Here is a 16731-nt window from a genome sequence, read left to right on the forward strand (position 1 = left end):
TGCTGAGTATTACTGTGCTCAACAAGAAAATTGATCTTCATGTAATAAAATGGTGAAGTGCCCCTTTAAGACTTTAATTAAGCACAGTCGCAATCCACAATTAATAGCAGAGCAAACATAACAAATAAACATAAATAAAGAGATACCTGGCCCCAACAACTTAAAATCATCTGAGAATACAATACATATCAAGTAAACAAGTCTGGTCAAGTCTACTGTCCAGTATCTTCAGTGAGAATTGGGCTGTTCTGATTGTCTAGCAGCAGAGGGCAATGTGAGCCAAAGCTGTTCAGCATTTTTGAAACTAGAACAAATTTTCAAGTTTGGATATGTTTTGTATGACTATTTCTGATGTCATAAATTCAATTTATGGAGGATCAGATGAGCAACAAGTGCAACATTTGCCATGCCATTTTCCTGCACTATTTCAGGCACACAGTCTTTGAAGTTTCACTCTTATACCGGATCTCCCTTCTTAAGCTCAGACTTAGAGCAGCTGATGCCAGAGACATAAAGGCACCATGCCCTCATCTCTTACCAGTCAAAAGGATCAAAACCGCCGGGATGCAAGATTAGCCATCACACCCACTATCAACCCCCAACACACACACACCTCCCACCCAACTCCAGGAATATACATATATGTCCCATTTACCCCATGCAGACACAAATGTCAATCACATGCCTATTGTAAGGGAATTAAGCCTTTGGACATAAGATACATGCCAAGTAGACTCTCACTCCCTTTCCTCTTATCCGCTCTCTGTCTCTCTTTTAAATCTCCACAGCTGAGGGGACACATGGCACTGATCCCTTGAGGAAGCCCAAGGTCAGACTGGGGGCACAGATGTTAAGAGGGGAGGCCTGCTTCAGTATCCAGTATCATTAATTTAGTGTGACACATGTCAGTTTAACACATGGGATGCTTCCTAAAGATGCAGACTGTCAATGCTTGTTACTCTCAATACTTCAACTATAATGTTTTAAGGTATGTTGAAAAGATACTGACTAAAAGGGAATGGTTAAAAAGACACTACACTACAATTTAATATACACTGTAGGCCAGCAACTAATCATTATTTTGATTATTAATTAATTTGCAGATTATTATTCTTGTTTAATTGTTTGGTCTATAAAATAGCACCTTCAGATTGGTTTGTTTGACCTACAGATATTCAGTTTACAATTACATAAGATGAAGTAAAGAAGAAAATCCTTACAACTAAGACATTTGCACGAGAGAATGTTTCTTGATTTGTTTTTTTAACTTACAATGAGTAATATATTAACAAAAAAGTTGCCAATTACATTTCTGTTGACAGACTAATCAATGAATAATTTCAGCTCTAATACATTGTGCTGCACTTATCTTCTTACATGTCCAGGCCCAGTGTCGTTATCTCACTGCCTGGCTAAATACCAGTGGTGATAAGTAGCTTTACTAAAGTACAGTACTTGAGGGGCTTGTACTTTATTTCAGCTTTTCATGTTACTTTATAGTTCTGCTCCACTACATTTCAAAAAAGAATATTATACTTTTTACTTCACTACAATTAATTTACAGCTTTAGTTAGTTCTGTGTACTTATCTTCTTCTTGTACACTCTGTACTTGATTTAAATGTCCTATCATTGCTGTCCAATAAAATTATGTATCTGCAAATGTGGTAAATTGAAGTATTAAATGTTCCTTTATGAGTGAATATAATTCTCCCACTTCTTAAGCAAAACAAACTCTTTAAGAACCTGAAGGATTATCTAAAAATGGTATTGTCACATTGCTGGAAAAAGGTTGTTTTTCTTACTTGGCTCATGAAAAGTTGACACATGGTTTTCAAGGGACAGTGATGATATTATCTTTGACACAGGGAGAGGGACACCTCCTCCCATTATTCCTCCCGAGGTTCTTTTTGTGTGGAGTTTTTTTTCGGGTTGGCAATGCCAGTCTGTTGGTCAGTTGGTCGGTCCTCCACTTTGTTCCAGACTGAAATATCTTAACAACTTTTAAAGAGAACGGTCTAGACCTGCTCTATATGGAAAGTGCTTTGAGAAAACTTCTGTTATGATTTGGCGCTATACTTAAAACTGAATTGGATGGATTGCTGTAAAATTATGTACAAACACTTACGGTCGCCCAAGGAGGAATCCTGCAGACTCTGGTGAACCCTTAACTTTTCCTCAAGGGCCACCATGAGGTTGACTTTTCTGGCTTTTGGGAAAATATCTCAATATCTTAACAACTATTAAATGGATTGTCATAAAATTTTCAACAGATATTCAAGGACCCCAGAAGATACATTGTAATGACGTTGGTGATCTGACTTTTGTTTTAGCTCCACCATATAGGGCTTTATTTATTTATTGTGATATCTTAACAACAATTAGGTGAATTGCTGTGAAACTTGGTACACACATTCATGGTCCCCAGAGGCTGAATTGTAATAACTTTTATCTCACTTTTCATCCAGCACCCTCATCTGATGAAAATGTCCTTTTGCCCAATACGGTTTATCACCTGAACATCATCGGAACCCATCTATTGAAAATCAGCGATATCGGTGAGGTGCTTGTACAAAGCCCAAAGGATACTAAAAGATCGTTCCTACCACAGCCACAGCCTGTTCACCCTGCTGCCGTCTGGCAAGAGATACTGAAGTATCTGCTGTCGTACCACCAGACTTCAGAGTAGCTTCTTTCCTCAAGTTGTGAGACTCCTCAAGTCATCCCCTGCACTCCACCATAAATAATAGTGTTCTGGGTTTTTGTTTGTTAGTTTTGTGTGTGTGTGTGTGTGTGTGTGTGTGTGACATGAAGGGACTACAGATTCTATTTCATTGTACAGTCATAAAAGTGAAATTATAAATAAATACAACTTAACCCCGAAATACCAGCAAAATTAGTGACATTCCCTTCAGCGTCAGCTGTACTATGTGTGCTACTTAGCAAATGTTAGCATTCTAACACTCTAAACCAACACTGTGAAAATGGTAAACATTATACCTGGTAAATATCATATAACATGCAATCATTATGACTATGAGCACTGTTTTTTTGTCTAAACCAAGAGTCTTGGGATATAGAGGGTTTCATTATGTATGAATTGTAAAGCACTCTGATATAAAAATATAGATTTTTTTGAAATTATTTTATAGTGTAGGCCTAAACTCTATTATCTTGTTCCACTAACTAAGCATTTAAACCTGAATTCCAGCCATACCAATGTAAGAAGGAGGCTGTATTACAGCACTCCTTCTCTTTGCTTCCTCCTCCTCCCTGCAGGCAATAATTGAACTTGCGCAAAAATGCACACATGCTCACAATCCTAACGAATCAAAAAGACCATTACTCAATCAGGCGTGTTCCTGTTCACACACACTTTTGCCTCTAGAGCGCAACACTAGCACATCAGTCAGGTTGTTTGTTAATAAAGAAGCTGGCTCTTGTGGAGGTCTCACATTCAGCAGTTGTTACTGTCACTCATTATCATCACAGGCTCCCCCTGCACACACACACACACACACACACACACACACACACACACACGAGCAAGTTGGAGCCTGTACAAGTACCCACACATGACCCCAGTATGCATGCACACACACTCACTCACTTTCAGATGCACACACACACAAAGGCATGAGCCAAGGAGCATGGGCAGCCGGGTCACCCTAGCGCCATGCTTCATAAAGGGCGCCGTTACAATAGGTTTACTGTTACTCTGACCACTGCCTGGATACAATAGGACTGAATGTACTAGCCTGTTGCTTCTCCTTTCCTCTTCATTTTTCACTTGATGACAAGGAAGACAGACTGAGACGGGACAGCATGTTATCAGAGGACACCCCTGAAGGTGAGTTGGCTCATAGCAGGGTTAACATATACCTCCATTTCTATGCAAAGTGAATGTGCGGTGCTGAGAGAGAGACATGTGGGAGACTAATTTATGCATTGCTGAGTTTTGATGAGACTGATACTCTTTAAAAATCATGTCATGAGATGCTTCAAACACTACTGTCAGATGTGTTTTCAGAGTGTCCCGGAATCCAAACTGAAAGGCAACAGGTTTGAAATTTGGGAAGCCAGGCTGAGGTGTGAGTAATGGTATGACACAACTGTGACACCTTGCGCATCTAATTTACTTAATCTTACTCTCATACAGGACATAAAATGACCATAGAAATAAGACATTACGAAAAAAGGTGTGTGATTGCATCATGCTAAGATATTTCTTGAGAAGTAACGAGTAAGGAGGAGAAGAGGAGGAGTGAATCAAATCACAGGTAGATTGGCAGACAGAAAATGGAATGAATTGAGCCAAAAGAGATATAAATGAAATGGCAATTTAACAAACCAACACTTCAAGAAGGCTACTGGGTAAGGTGGATCAAAATACAGAGAGCTGAAGAGATAGGGGCTGCAACTGAGATTAGTACAAGAAGAGTGGAGGTGGGGTTTGGTTTGGGGTGACAGATGGGACTCACCCAGATCCAGAGGGGTGTGGTGATGAATTGTGAGATTCCTGTGAGTTGGGACAAGCAGGGATATTTGCACTGCAGCTGTCAATAGCTCAACACCTACGCAGCTCCACCCTCCTCCCCCTCAAATTATACACACACACACACACGGTCATATTTGTGAGACACACTTCTTTTGAGACAATGACAATGATTCACGTTCTTGTGTTAAAGATTAACATATCTCCTATTATGGTGTCTGGGTAATAGGGATATACAGGCTATATTTGCTCATGGCGTCGCCTGTGACTTTATGGTTCCTCTTCGGCCACAGTTCAATGATTAAGTGGTTTTATTAGCGTGTAGCTTAATCCAAGCCTATTACATCGATGTAGTGAGGGTATAAACTCTAGTAATGTGGGCACCACAACAATACAAGTACAAGTACAGTAAGTAAACTTAATTTCTATAGCAACTCTGAAATCACATATGTAAAAAAAAGTGCTTCACATAAATAAGTTATATAAATACCACCCAATACAGAGATTTGTACTATGGAAATATTGTGGCTAATATTATTACTTTTTTACAGTTGAGTAGTTAAGTCCAGTGGTTTCCAACCTTGGGTTTAGGCCCCATGGGTCATGGTTAAATTTGAGCAGCGTTAGATGGTTAAAGAGGGTGAGAAATATTGTTCTACATCATACATTTGTGTTGGTTTTTCTCAAATATGTGCGTTTTTGTGAAATACTGGATAGTTTTACCTATTTGCGACTCATCTGTTATTTAAATGAAACCACTTGAGAGGTTTAGAGGGGAAATGTGACTGGTCATACTCCAAAAAGGGACCCACTGATTCAAATTTTAATTCCCTCTATTTATATAAACTACAAGCTATATGTTTTAACATGAAAAATCTGAATCTGGAAAGTATTGTTAAATAAAGGCAGTGAAGTAAAAAGAACAATATTTCCCTCTGAGGTGTAGAGGGGTAAAGTGGTATAATATGGCACAATAAATGTAGTCTATTTGGTTACTTTCCACCAGTGCACTAGTTCTACACCTGATTAATATATTTAGGTATATTAATATTCGTTGTATTATATTTTTCTGGTATTTGTTCTGGTGTTAAAATTTTTTAATCTGAATAAATGTTTCTTATCTCTGACCATGACTAAAGGTCGTGGGAACAAACCTGATTCATAATCAGACTTTCAAAATTAAGGATGGAAAACATGAGTGAGCGGTCAGAAATTCAGCATGGGTTTATTTTCGCCTCGCGCCCTCCTCGCTTTCTCACCTTGACGGAAGTGAACATAAAAGGCTGCGCAGGTAAAGGCAGCCACTCCTCCTCCTCCTCCTCCTCCTCTATCCAGGTAGTGCGGGACGGCAACGCGCTCCTCTCTAGTCCACTTTCGCTCGAGGAGAGGAGGCATGACGCTGGATATGTTTCACTCTTGTAAATATGAGACAACTTGAAATATTCCTCTTCTGTTTCCTCATAACCAGTAACCTCACGGACTAATGGGGATTATATTATTGAGCCTGATTCTTCGGTACTGGATCAACACCGTGGAGGGTAAGTAGGACCGTTGGTCGCCTTGAAAATCAAGGGCAACACGTTTAGCCTATAATGTGCAAACAAATAATTACTCAATTGAGCACCATAAATCATGTGTTGGTTTTTATGACCACTTAATATGTTTTAATGTAAAATGCCTTTTTTATTTAAGTGTTTTATTATTTTTAACTGCACTCATAATATTTAAAAGAGTTATACATGTTAATATCCTTTATTACACCTTAAATGTAACTCTTTCTTTTCCTTCATTTTATCAAATCCCAAAACACCATGTCTACTTTTAAAAATCCAAATGTATTTCCTGGTGAGACTTTTAAATGTTGCAAGAAACTCTATTTGACATGCTGACTCTGTGCTCTGGGTTCATGTGTACTGCAGGATCATGTTCAGCCGGCAGCGCTGTGACTTGTGACGAGTGTCTGCAGCTCAGTTCTCACTGTGCCTGGTGCACACAGGAGGTAAACAGCGGGAGTTGCATGTATTAAACCTCAACATGTAAGCAGATGCCCATAATGCATGGATGATTTTTGGGGGGCACAATAAGCATGAAATGACATGGCTTGTTTGGGTGTTTTTGCGCCTGATAATAAAACTTTTTTTATGTTTTTATGTTTTTTATTTTATGGCATACAATAAAACAACATCAATCTACCATCTGCAAACAGCACAAGAAGTGACTTTTTTCTTCATCTCTCAGAATTTCACAGACTGGTTTTCAGTCAGTGAAAGATGTGACACACTGGATATCTTATTAGAAAAGGGATGTGTCCGGGGCCAGCTGGAGTTCCCTGTTTCCGAAGGCCAAATTCTGCAGGATCGCCCACTTGGGAGGAAGACAGACGGCGCTAACAGTACTCAGATCTCCCCACAGAAAATGGCACTCAAGCTGCGACCTAGTACGCAACCCAGTACATTTTGATTTGATGATTTGCCTCCAGAAGTGGTTCCTAAGTTTCAGACGGAAATAAGGTGTTGATTTTGTTTTTGCACAGGCAGTCAGGTTACTTTCCAGGTCAAGATTCAGCACACAGAGGACTATCCTGTGGACATCTACTACCTGATGGACCTGTCAGCGTCCATGATTGATGATCTGAAGATGATCAAAGACCTAGGCTCCTCTTTGTCTAAAGAGATGTCCAGCCTCACCAGTAAATTTCGAATGGGCTTTGGCTCTTTTGTGGAGAAACCAGTACTGCCCTTCATCAAGATCACAGAACAAGATCTGGCTAACCCCTGCAGGTATACAATGAATATTAAAACACAACCAGAGACTAAAGCAATGACCTCTTTTTTGATGTTTGTTTTGAGGCTGGAAATTTCAGAAATGTCATTTGGTATCTCAAAGAATCTCATTTTTTAAATCCTTGTTTTTGGCTTCTGCTGTGTTGCAGCGAGGTAAGCTCAACCTGCCTGCCAACCTTTGGCTACAAACATGTCTTATCTCTGACGAGCAGCACTGACAAGTTCAATGAGATCATCAAAATGCAGCGTGTATCTGCAAATATTGATGTGCCTGAGTGTGGCTTTGACGCCGTCATGCAGGCAGCTGTTTGTGGGGTAAGATTTTTTACTTTCAATTTCGAAAAGATATGAACTAAGATATTAGTTTGTTTGATTGGTCAGTTGAGCTATTCACTGATGATGTAAAAAGTAGAATGGGCAACATATATGTGTCTCCTGATAGGACAAGATAGGCTGGAGGAATGACTCGATGCGTTTGCTGGTGTTTGTCAGTGATGCTGACTCACACTTTGGGATGGACAGTAAGATGGCAGGCATCGTGATTCCCAATGATGGGCAGTGTCACCTGGATGTCAACAATGAATACTCCATGTCCACAGTGCAAGTAAGTCCACAGAAGTTCTTTTATTTACCTTTTGGATTATGCATCCTGTTATATGATGTCTTGACTTTCATTTCATTAGTCAGCTGTGAATGAATTGTCACTGCCTTACAGTTCATTGACATTTATTGACATTTCACCATTTCTTTCCCAGGAGTATCCAACTCTTGGTCAGTTGATTGATAAGGTCGTGGAGAACAATATCTTACTGATATTTGCTGTGACAGCCGAACAGAAACATAACTATAAGGTAACAGCTTCTTTCCATAGATGTATTAATTTATTTTCTAGTAGAATAGGTCTAAACTAGAAAATTGAAAATTGCAAATGTTTGTGTGAGCGCAATGCTTAGTGAGGCTTGCATATTTATTCATGGAGCCGCATTCTCATTCAACCTGTTAGAACTAGTCCTCTTTTTCATACTGGAACAACGTGCCAAGCCTGCCCACATTTGTAACAGTGACTTTGCTGTCTTTCTGTTTGTGTTTTTTTTCTTGTAGAACTATGCAAATCTCATACCTGGCGCCACGGTTGGAGTCCTGGCGACAGATTCGCGGAACATCCTGGAACTGATTGTAACAGCATACAAAGTAAATAAACAGTCATGGTGATCTGGAAGTGCGGGTAGGCTTTGTGTGAAGGCAGTGGTATTACAAAATGAGACAGAAAACACCTGCCGTTATAAAACATTTAAAAAAATCAATGTTTTTAGTTTGAGACAGAGTTTTAATCAAAACACATACATATAAACAAATGCATGAATCAACTCTCCGTAAAATTTACTTCTGTTCACAGCTAACAAACAGTAGCTTTTTCTTCTCCATTCCTTCTTATTCTCTTGCTTTTCCTCTGTCATTCCTTCTTCTATTAGGTTTTTTCTCTTCCACCCGCTGCTTTGCATCAGCATGTTTGACAGCAAGTCTCTGCTTGTCCCAGCTGTTTGATCTCCTCACCTCTCTGACTCTGACTTATTCCTTCTTCCCCACTCTTTCTCTATATTTCTGTCTGTCTACCTCTTGCACTTGGTGTCCTTTTTTAAATCCCACCTGGCGGCGGTGAGCGGTGGCAGATCTGCAGTCCTCTAATTACTTCACCAGTTACGCCGTTGACACCCACTTTTAGTCTCTGCCACGTTAACAATGCTGAAGAGAGGGGTCCTTCTTTTCGCACTGATTATGGATAGTTGTGGTTCTTAAGGGAAATAAAAAACAAACAGAGGGATATTTAGTGACAGAAGATAAGTATTTATACTTCCCTGCAATTTTGAATTAATGTTTGTTTCTTAATGGATAGATATGTTAGCCACCCCACTTTAAATACCATGCAACGTGTTTATTGAATGACAGATAAGTCTTTTGAATCTGTTTTACCTACTTAACTTGAATCCACCTTCAAATTGGGTGAATCCCATAAATGTCTTACCCTCCTTGGCAACACTGAAGACAGTACAATTACAGGCCTACAGGAAACACACAATTAACCCTCTGTTAGCACCCAGACAGTCCGTCACAGAGTCCATTAGTCAGTCAAACATAGTATTTCCTCCTTCTGAAGTTAACTGTCACTTTTTCCTCAGGTGTTTTTGTATAGCCCAGCACACCTGGGATGATGACTCACCAAAAAGAAAGAACTAAATAGGAAGTTTCAAACTCTCAGCACGCTACAGGTCAGAGCAGGGCTAAAGTGTAATGCCACTTCATGCTAATAGAAGTCAGTACATTGATAATTGCGTCTTGGTGATTTTTGCTATCTTAGAGCGCACCAGGTCTGCCAATTGCATTTACATACAAGGTGCTGAAATATGTACTGTTTTCCAGGAACTGCGTTCAGAGATTGAACTGGAGATCCTTGGAGACACAGAAGAGCTCCAGATGTCGTTTACAGCCATTTGCCCAAATGGGACCATCCTCCCTGATCTAAAACGCTGCTCCAACATCAAACCTGGAGAGACGGTCGGTTGTTTTGCTCTAAATTATTCTTTTTCTGTATTTCTATAGTGCCTTTCATACAGGCTAGTGCAGTTAAATATGATTTATAGACTGGCAAACTAATGAGTTTAAATTCAGCAAAAAGATAAGAACAGTTAAATCATTGGACAAAAGTAAAATACTTAGAGATAAAAGATGTACTTATAAGTGAACTTATGTAGGTTGTATGTTTAAATTCATCTTCCGGTTACTCTCAGATCCCATTTGAGCATAAAAGTGAAACACTGTGCATGAACCAAAAGCTTTGTGACAGAGGACTTGCAGGGCCTTCATGGTTCATACATTAAAGGCATTTCAGAGAAGACTACTGTGAGACCATGTGCTTATTTATGGACTAGTTAATAGGTGTAATGTGTGGTCTCCTTCTGGTCCTAGGCTGGTAGAGTGCTGAATATATTCTGGCTTCATGATGATGTGTTTGGGTAGACCAGATATGAGTGAATTATAGTAGTCAAGCCTACTAGTCTGTGTTTCTCAGAGACAGAAATTGTCACACTTTAGGTATGTTTTTCAGATGATAAAAAGGCAAATTTGAAGACAACTGTAAACCTGTAAAGCTGTGAGTCCTGGAGCTTTATTCTTTTTAAGAAGTAAAAGAGCATCATTTGGTTCTGTATGGTTTCCTGTATGATCAGGACACACCACCACATAAAGCTCTACAGTATGCTATCTCAGAAAATGGATTGAAATTGATCTAGTTTTATGGTTTTTCATTTTTCATGCAAAATGTCAAATGTTCTCTAGTTCTAACTTGTCATATGTGATGATTTGCCTGGGTTCTTTGTCTAATCTGGAATTTCAACTTTTGAATAAAAAATCTATTTGATCTACTGAAGCTGTGGGAATTTATAATAGCAAGAAAATTTGTGATTTTGTGTTTGTAGGCCACGTGTGTGTCTGTGGCTCTCTTCTCTAAGATAAATCTTATTTAAAAATTGGGTCACACATACAAAGTTTCATTTTTTAAATAGGATAAAACATTTGCTAAAACAGCTGGGCACTGTAGTTTGTTTTTAGCAAAATGTTACTCAAAGAGGAGCAAACAGTGCATTTGTTGGGTAATATTTTGAGAGGCAGATTATTGATAGGAATGGATTCAAAATGAATAACAGTGCCCATGCTTTTCATTAAAGAAAGGAAAATGTCACCATGCGTACCAGTGATGCTAAGTGATTTGTCTTTAATAGATTTTGGACAACAGAGCTGTACTACACAAAGGAATACATTCTATTAGGCGTCTATACAGGCAGAACTTGTTAGGATCAATTTATAGTTTTCTCAAGACTTATTCTTTGTTCCTTAGGTAGTATTCAACGTGTCTGTGGAGCTCCCAGGATGCCTGTCAGGAGTTCGGCACTTCTCCCTCAAACCGGTGGGTTTACAGGACAGTTTGGAGGTGGAACTGGAGTCTCTTTGCTCGTGTGACTGCCGGCAGCCTCCTGAAGCAAACAGCAGCCAGTGCACCGAGGGCCAAGGGCATTTCCAATGTGGCATATGCGTGTGTCAGCCGGGGTTCCTGGGAGCGCAGTGCGAATGCAATGAGGAAAGTGCTTTGTTGAATAACTGCCTTGCAAACAACGAGTCTGAGATATGCAGTGGTCAGGGGGAGTGCTACTGCGGACAGTGTGTGTGTCATGCATCCAGCTTTGGACGCATCTATGGACCATACTGCCAGTGTGACAATTACTCCTGTGTTCGCTTCCGTGGGGAGCTCTGTGGAGGTGAGTGATACATATGAAATCAGTCACTTGTTTTTGTGTTGAGCCTGTGACTTTAGTGGTTTTGTGTTTGTAGGCCACGGAGTGTGTGACTGCGGGGACTGTCGCTGTGAAAGTGGGTGGACAGGGGAGTATTGTAACTGCAGCACTAGCGTTGAGGCGTGCACGTCAGAGGATGGCTCTCTCTGCACCGGCCGGGGAAGATGCGAGTGTGGCCAGTGTGTCTGCTCTGTACCTGGAGCATCTGGGGACAAGTGTGAGAGGTGCCCAACATGTGGAGATGCCTGTACCTCTGCAAGGTGAGAACAGATTCGTGCCATTAGCTCTTTGACCTGCAAAAGGACGTAATGTAGAGGTTATTGTCAACTTTTCCTCTTTTAATTGTTGTTTCTTTATGTGAAAGATATAAGATTTTGTCTCCTTATGCCACATGATCTGTCTGTTCTTTTGAGTACAGGCATATCAGGTTTTTGTCCCCTTGTTCACATGTGTCTACACCTTCCATATGACATCAAAAGACAATTAATGTCCTCAAGAAAGCAAGAGATTTCCTTTCTCCATTGTAAAGCAGATGTCAGGGATGGTGCCATTTGATACCACTGTTATTAGGGAGACAGGTGATAGAGAGTGAGTGAAGCCTTGGGAAAACTGTGATAAGTGACCGACACTGGGGTTTCTTTGTGCTCACTGTGTCAGTGATTGAAGCCTCATTAAACATTAGCTTCCCAAGGGGTATTGTATCGTCGCTAAGGAAAACCTGACCTTTTGTTTTTCTACTTGTTTTAACACCAGGACCTGTGTAGAGTGCCATCTGGAAGATAAGAAAGATGCTGAGGAGTGTGATAAAAGGTGCAGCGTCCCGAAAATTTCCATCAACACAACAGCAGGTAGCGTACGCCCCAAAAGACTCATTCTGTATCTGAGAACCACCAGAACAGCTTTAAATAATGTCATAATTACAGTTTCTCCTTCTTTTCTGCACTAATCTTATTGGTTATGTCAGGTGTAGGGCTGAATATTGTGGTTCAAAGCATTAACAAGACATTAATATAGATATTTTCTAACACGGATATATTTCACAATATGTTAATGCATGAAAAAAAAATTTATCACCAATTGTGTCTATTTTTAACTGAGGCTTGTTCTGAATCATATGATAGGATTTTGCAGAGATTTGACAATAACAATAAATTATTGAAAAGCTCTTGTCAAGTATATGTCAAAATTGTCAACTTCAGATGGTTTGTAGTGGATTTTAAAAAGGTCTGATAAACTAAAAAGTTAAATAATTTATTAAACCATTGATGAAGGATGCTGGCATTCAAATTAAAGGACAATACCGTGTTGTTTTTTGCGTGTTTTAGCCCGTTACTACAATGAGCATGAATTTGATATTACTGATCTGTTTTGTAAAGCATACCATATGTTTTTACATCGATTTATACCTTGCACGCAGCCACGTATTACAGTTCACATCAGTGTGAAAATGAGTGATGTGAAATGATACTTGACACTGATACTTTTTTTGACTTGACTCACAACAGATAGTCCATGTATCTCAGGGAACATCTAATGTACTTTTGGGTGGGGACTGTTTTTTTTTTTTTTTTTTTTTTTATGCATTGCTGCCTTCAAGAGCTGGTGGGAACCTTCAAAATCTGAAACTTAAGAAATGTCTGCCACATAGCGACCATTGTTAAAAAGAGTGCATCATCTTTTTCACAGCATCCATGTTTACTTATTGCTTGTCATCCAGGTTTGATCTTTTGATAACATGCAATAGCTAAGCATGCATAGCTTTTTGCCAGCCAAACTCAGATGTCAGGGTTTTTTGGAAGAAATTAGCATTGAAGGCAACAGTCCTTGACATTGATAAACAAAACAAAAGCCCCCTAAATCTGCTCTCTGATGGATCACCAAGCTGGATCTCTGCCAGGTTTCAAGTCTATGAAAATTGATATTGGCACTGGCATGAAATGAAATCACTGGATACCTGGAAGTAAATAACTTATGACATGATTTGAAAAATCAGCAGGAAAGGTCTTTAATGAGCTAAAACAAAAGGTAAGCTAAGCCTCTTAAAGTTAAAAATTTTTTATTTTTTTTTATTAAACAGCTTTCAATGATAAGGAACCTCTATACCTACAGAATTAAAGATTTTTACAGGATGTGCAGTGACATAAACACTATATAAATGTACCATAACAAAGACTGGCCTCCTAGTGGGATCACTTACCTGTGTTGTTCTTTGAGTGCAGTGTTTTTGATAGTGGTATCAACATAGGGCCATGCTAAGTTTCCCCACGGGTCAGAGATTTTTAGGAATGCTGACCTGCTTCGACTCGGGTATCCCTCTGAAGCCTGTACCCCCCTTCTCTAATACAACACCATCCATGTCTATTCAGGCAGACCTGGACAATGGGGAACATATTATTTACCTTGTCGTACAGGCAGAGCAATTGTAGTGCATGTGAATAGTCTCGTCTTCCTTTATACAAGAGATTATTTTAAACCCGCTATACTTGTGCAAGCTGAGAAGTATATCTGATTATCACAGAGGATTTTCAGGCTTCAGATGTGAAATACAATGGCATGGTCCACACACACACATGCACATACACCAGATTGTAGTCTTTGATATGGAAATCACACTGACAGCACAACAGAGGCGAGTATATCCTTTTACATTCTCAGTACAATGTCAAAAGGGAAGATGATATACGATGTATTCATGCCTTCCTTATGGATATGTATGTTCTCATTTTCTCTCAGATTATGACAAGAGCCCTTCTATGCAATGCACGATGATGACGGAGAATGAATGCTGGATCTCATTTAATGTGGTAGGAGGTGAGAAGGGGACGACTGCCTACAATCTCCAGATGTATGGTATGTTTTACAACAACATACAAAACATTTAAAACAAAAGGGAGCTCTGGGGTGAGTCTCATCTAATCCTCTGTCTTGCCCCAGGTTGCCCGGAGCCACCCAACATCCCCATGATTATTCTGGGGGTCTCCCTTTCTGTTGTGTGTATCGGCATGATCCTGCTGGGTGTGTGGAAGGTGCTGGTGTCGGTCCACGACCGTAAAGAGGTGGCGAAGTTTGAGGCTGAGAGATCAAAGGCAAAATGGCAGACGGTGAGACCTTAAAAATCATCATAGACCTCCAATATTGGTCCAAAAACTTCATACATATTTTTATTCAGTAGTTTGGTTCACATACAGAAACAATGGCAATCCGTTGTTGCTCAGTTTAACAATTATAAAGTCAAAAGACCTATTAATCGTGTATCCACACACAAAGGGAAAAAAGGGGGAGAAAACAATTAGTCTAGGTCAGGAGTTTTCAAAGTCTGACACTGTGGGCCCCCCTCAGAGAAGATTGAGACAAGGCCTACAACACCTGTCTGCTCCACCTGTCTGCTCCACTGTTAAATAGATGCATATATTTACATAATGCAACATGAAAAATTATCAATGCTCCTATTATTATTATAGGTTAGGGGGATAATTATGCTCAAGTTTTGGAACTACGTGCGTGCAGATTTTACTAAGTTATGACTCCACACAAACGGCGGCGATCGGGCTTTCACCTCAGGCAGTATCAACTCTTAAGCGCCTCCCAGTGAGAACAGCTCTGCCCTAACCCATCCAAAAAGGATGCAGAAGTTCACAATATCACCCACATTCTTTCACATATCTACGTATGTTACAGGTGTAAAATGTATGGTCTCATTGCCAGATATTATCCAATTAAGAGACACTGAATTTTCTCTTAACATTGTTAATTAGGTCATCAAACCACATTTTAACAGTAGGGATAGTAGATTTCTTCCAATATGTGAGAGTATATATGTTTTATTTTGAGTCAATTCCACTTACACCGTCCTGCTGTTGTAAATAGTCGCCAACAAAAGCACTATTAACTTCTTTTTGAGTTACGTTTGCTAAAACCTAGAATGTCCAGCTGATTTAGGAAATTAGTCCTTAAAAAAAAGCTTTATGTAGTAAGTAGGAACGAATGGGCTAAAAGCCACAGACAGGCTGGTATTTAGGGAAGGAATAACACATTGTTGGTTTTGTTTTTTTCCTCGTTCCTTGTAACAAATATATAATATGTATAAAAATATATAATATATAATATCCTAGCTTTAATGTCCTGGTGACAATATTCTAATGATCTGTTGTTCCAGCTTGTTAATTCAAAGTGATTATGAATGTTAACTGCTTCATATGTTTGTGTTTTTTCATTGTCTTTCTTCAGGGGACCAATCCTCTATTCAAAAGCTCAACGTCTACATTCAAAAATGTAACATATAAGAACACAGAGAGAGAAAAGATTATTACACTGGATCTCTACTGACTGGAGGCAAAGCAAACCAACATCTGAGTGCACTTAAGTTTGTGTGTGTGTATTTGAGTGAGAGACAGAGAGAGAGAAAATGTTATACTAATGTGTTTTTGTATGAATCTATGTGTTGATTCAGAGATGTTAGAACAGTGTTTACACTGTGAACAGAGAAACACTACATGATGAATTTGCTGCTGTAGAAGTGCACTGCCAATGTACTGTTAAACACTGCACTTTCATGATGCATGATTTTACAAACTTAAACAAATGTTTGTCCACTGTAACATGCAGCTTGGAAAGGAGGAGTCTATACTACGAGTGGTCTACTACTGAAATAAATATTTGTTTTATTCTAATGAATGTAAATATACAGGTGGATGATTATGAATTTTTTAAAATATTGTATTTGTTTGTTGTTTTATTGTAAAGCAAGGCTGAGCCTTTGATGTTGATAAATGAGGTTTTTTTAGTGGCATGGCACATTAATAAAGTTGAATTTTGACTTACTGTGGAATGATATTAACATTATAGTTCCCAAATCCCCTGGCAAATATATTGATTACATTTGCTTATTTCTATTTTGTTTACAGTGGGACATTCCATTATTCTCTCTTTTCAGGCCAGTGATGGAAAAGTAGGAAAGTGCATTTACTTTAGGTACTTGTACTAGAGCGTTTCCATTTTCTCCCACTCCACTCAAGGCTAGATTATAAACTGGACAAACTTCCCAGGGACCTGAAAACACCAGGTTCACCACATGGCACTACTAAAGTACAAGATTAGCTGGGCGGGAAT

General features: G+C 39.3%; 1 protein-coding gene across 1 annotated transcript; it reads left to right on the forward strand.

The window, feature by feature from the left end:
* The first annotated feature begins 5883 nt into the window (after positions 1–5883).
* itgb6 (integrin, beta 6) lies at positions 5884–16405 on the forward strand. The gene is made up of 15 exons (XM_046032671.1): positions 5884–6031; positions 6413–6492; positions 6732–6930; positions 7027–7273; positions 7426–7591; positions 7719–7880; positions 8032–8127; positions 8378–8467; positions 9695–9829; positions 11169–11586; positions 11660–11882; positions 12376–12470; positions 14356–14472; positions 14557–14723; positions 15850–16405. Exons 1-15 carry the CDS (start codon positions 5977–5979, stop codon positions 15946–15948), a joined length of 2349 nt encoding a protein of 782 aa, XP_045888627.1. The 5' UTR covers positions 5884–5976; the 3' UTR covers positions 15949–16405.
* The last annotated feature ends 326 nt before the right edge of the window (positions 16406–16731 follow it).

This window comes from Micropterus dolomieu, linkage group LG20, assembly GCF_021292245.1.
Source record: "Micropterus dolomieu isolate WLL.071019.BEF.003 ecotype Adirondacks linkage group LG20, ASM2129224v1, whole genome shotgun sequence".
Lineage (NCBI taxonomy): Eukaryota > Metazoa > Chordata > Actinopteri > Centrarchiformes > Centrarchidae > Micropterus > Micropterus dolomieu.

What these genes read in the sequence shown, in the direction of transcription:
- itgb6 (XM_046032671.1), top strand. Translation starts at nt 5,977, where the DNA reads ATGGGGATTATATTATTGAGCCTGATTCTTCGGTACTGGATCAACACC. An exon ending in CTGGATCAACACCGTGGAGG is followed by an intron (nt 6,032 to 6,412) that starts GTAAGTAGGACC and finishes TGTGTACTGCAG; the next exon opens with GATCATGTTCAGCCGGCAGC. An exon ending in TGATTGTAACAGCATACAAA is followed by an intron (nt 8,468 to 9,694) that starts GTAAATAAACAG and finishes ACTGTTTTCCAG; the next exon opens with GAACTGCGTTCAGAGATTGA.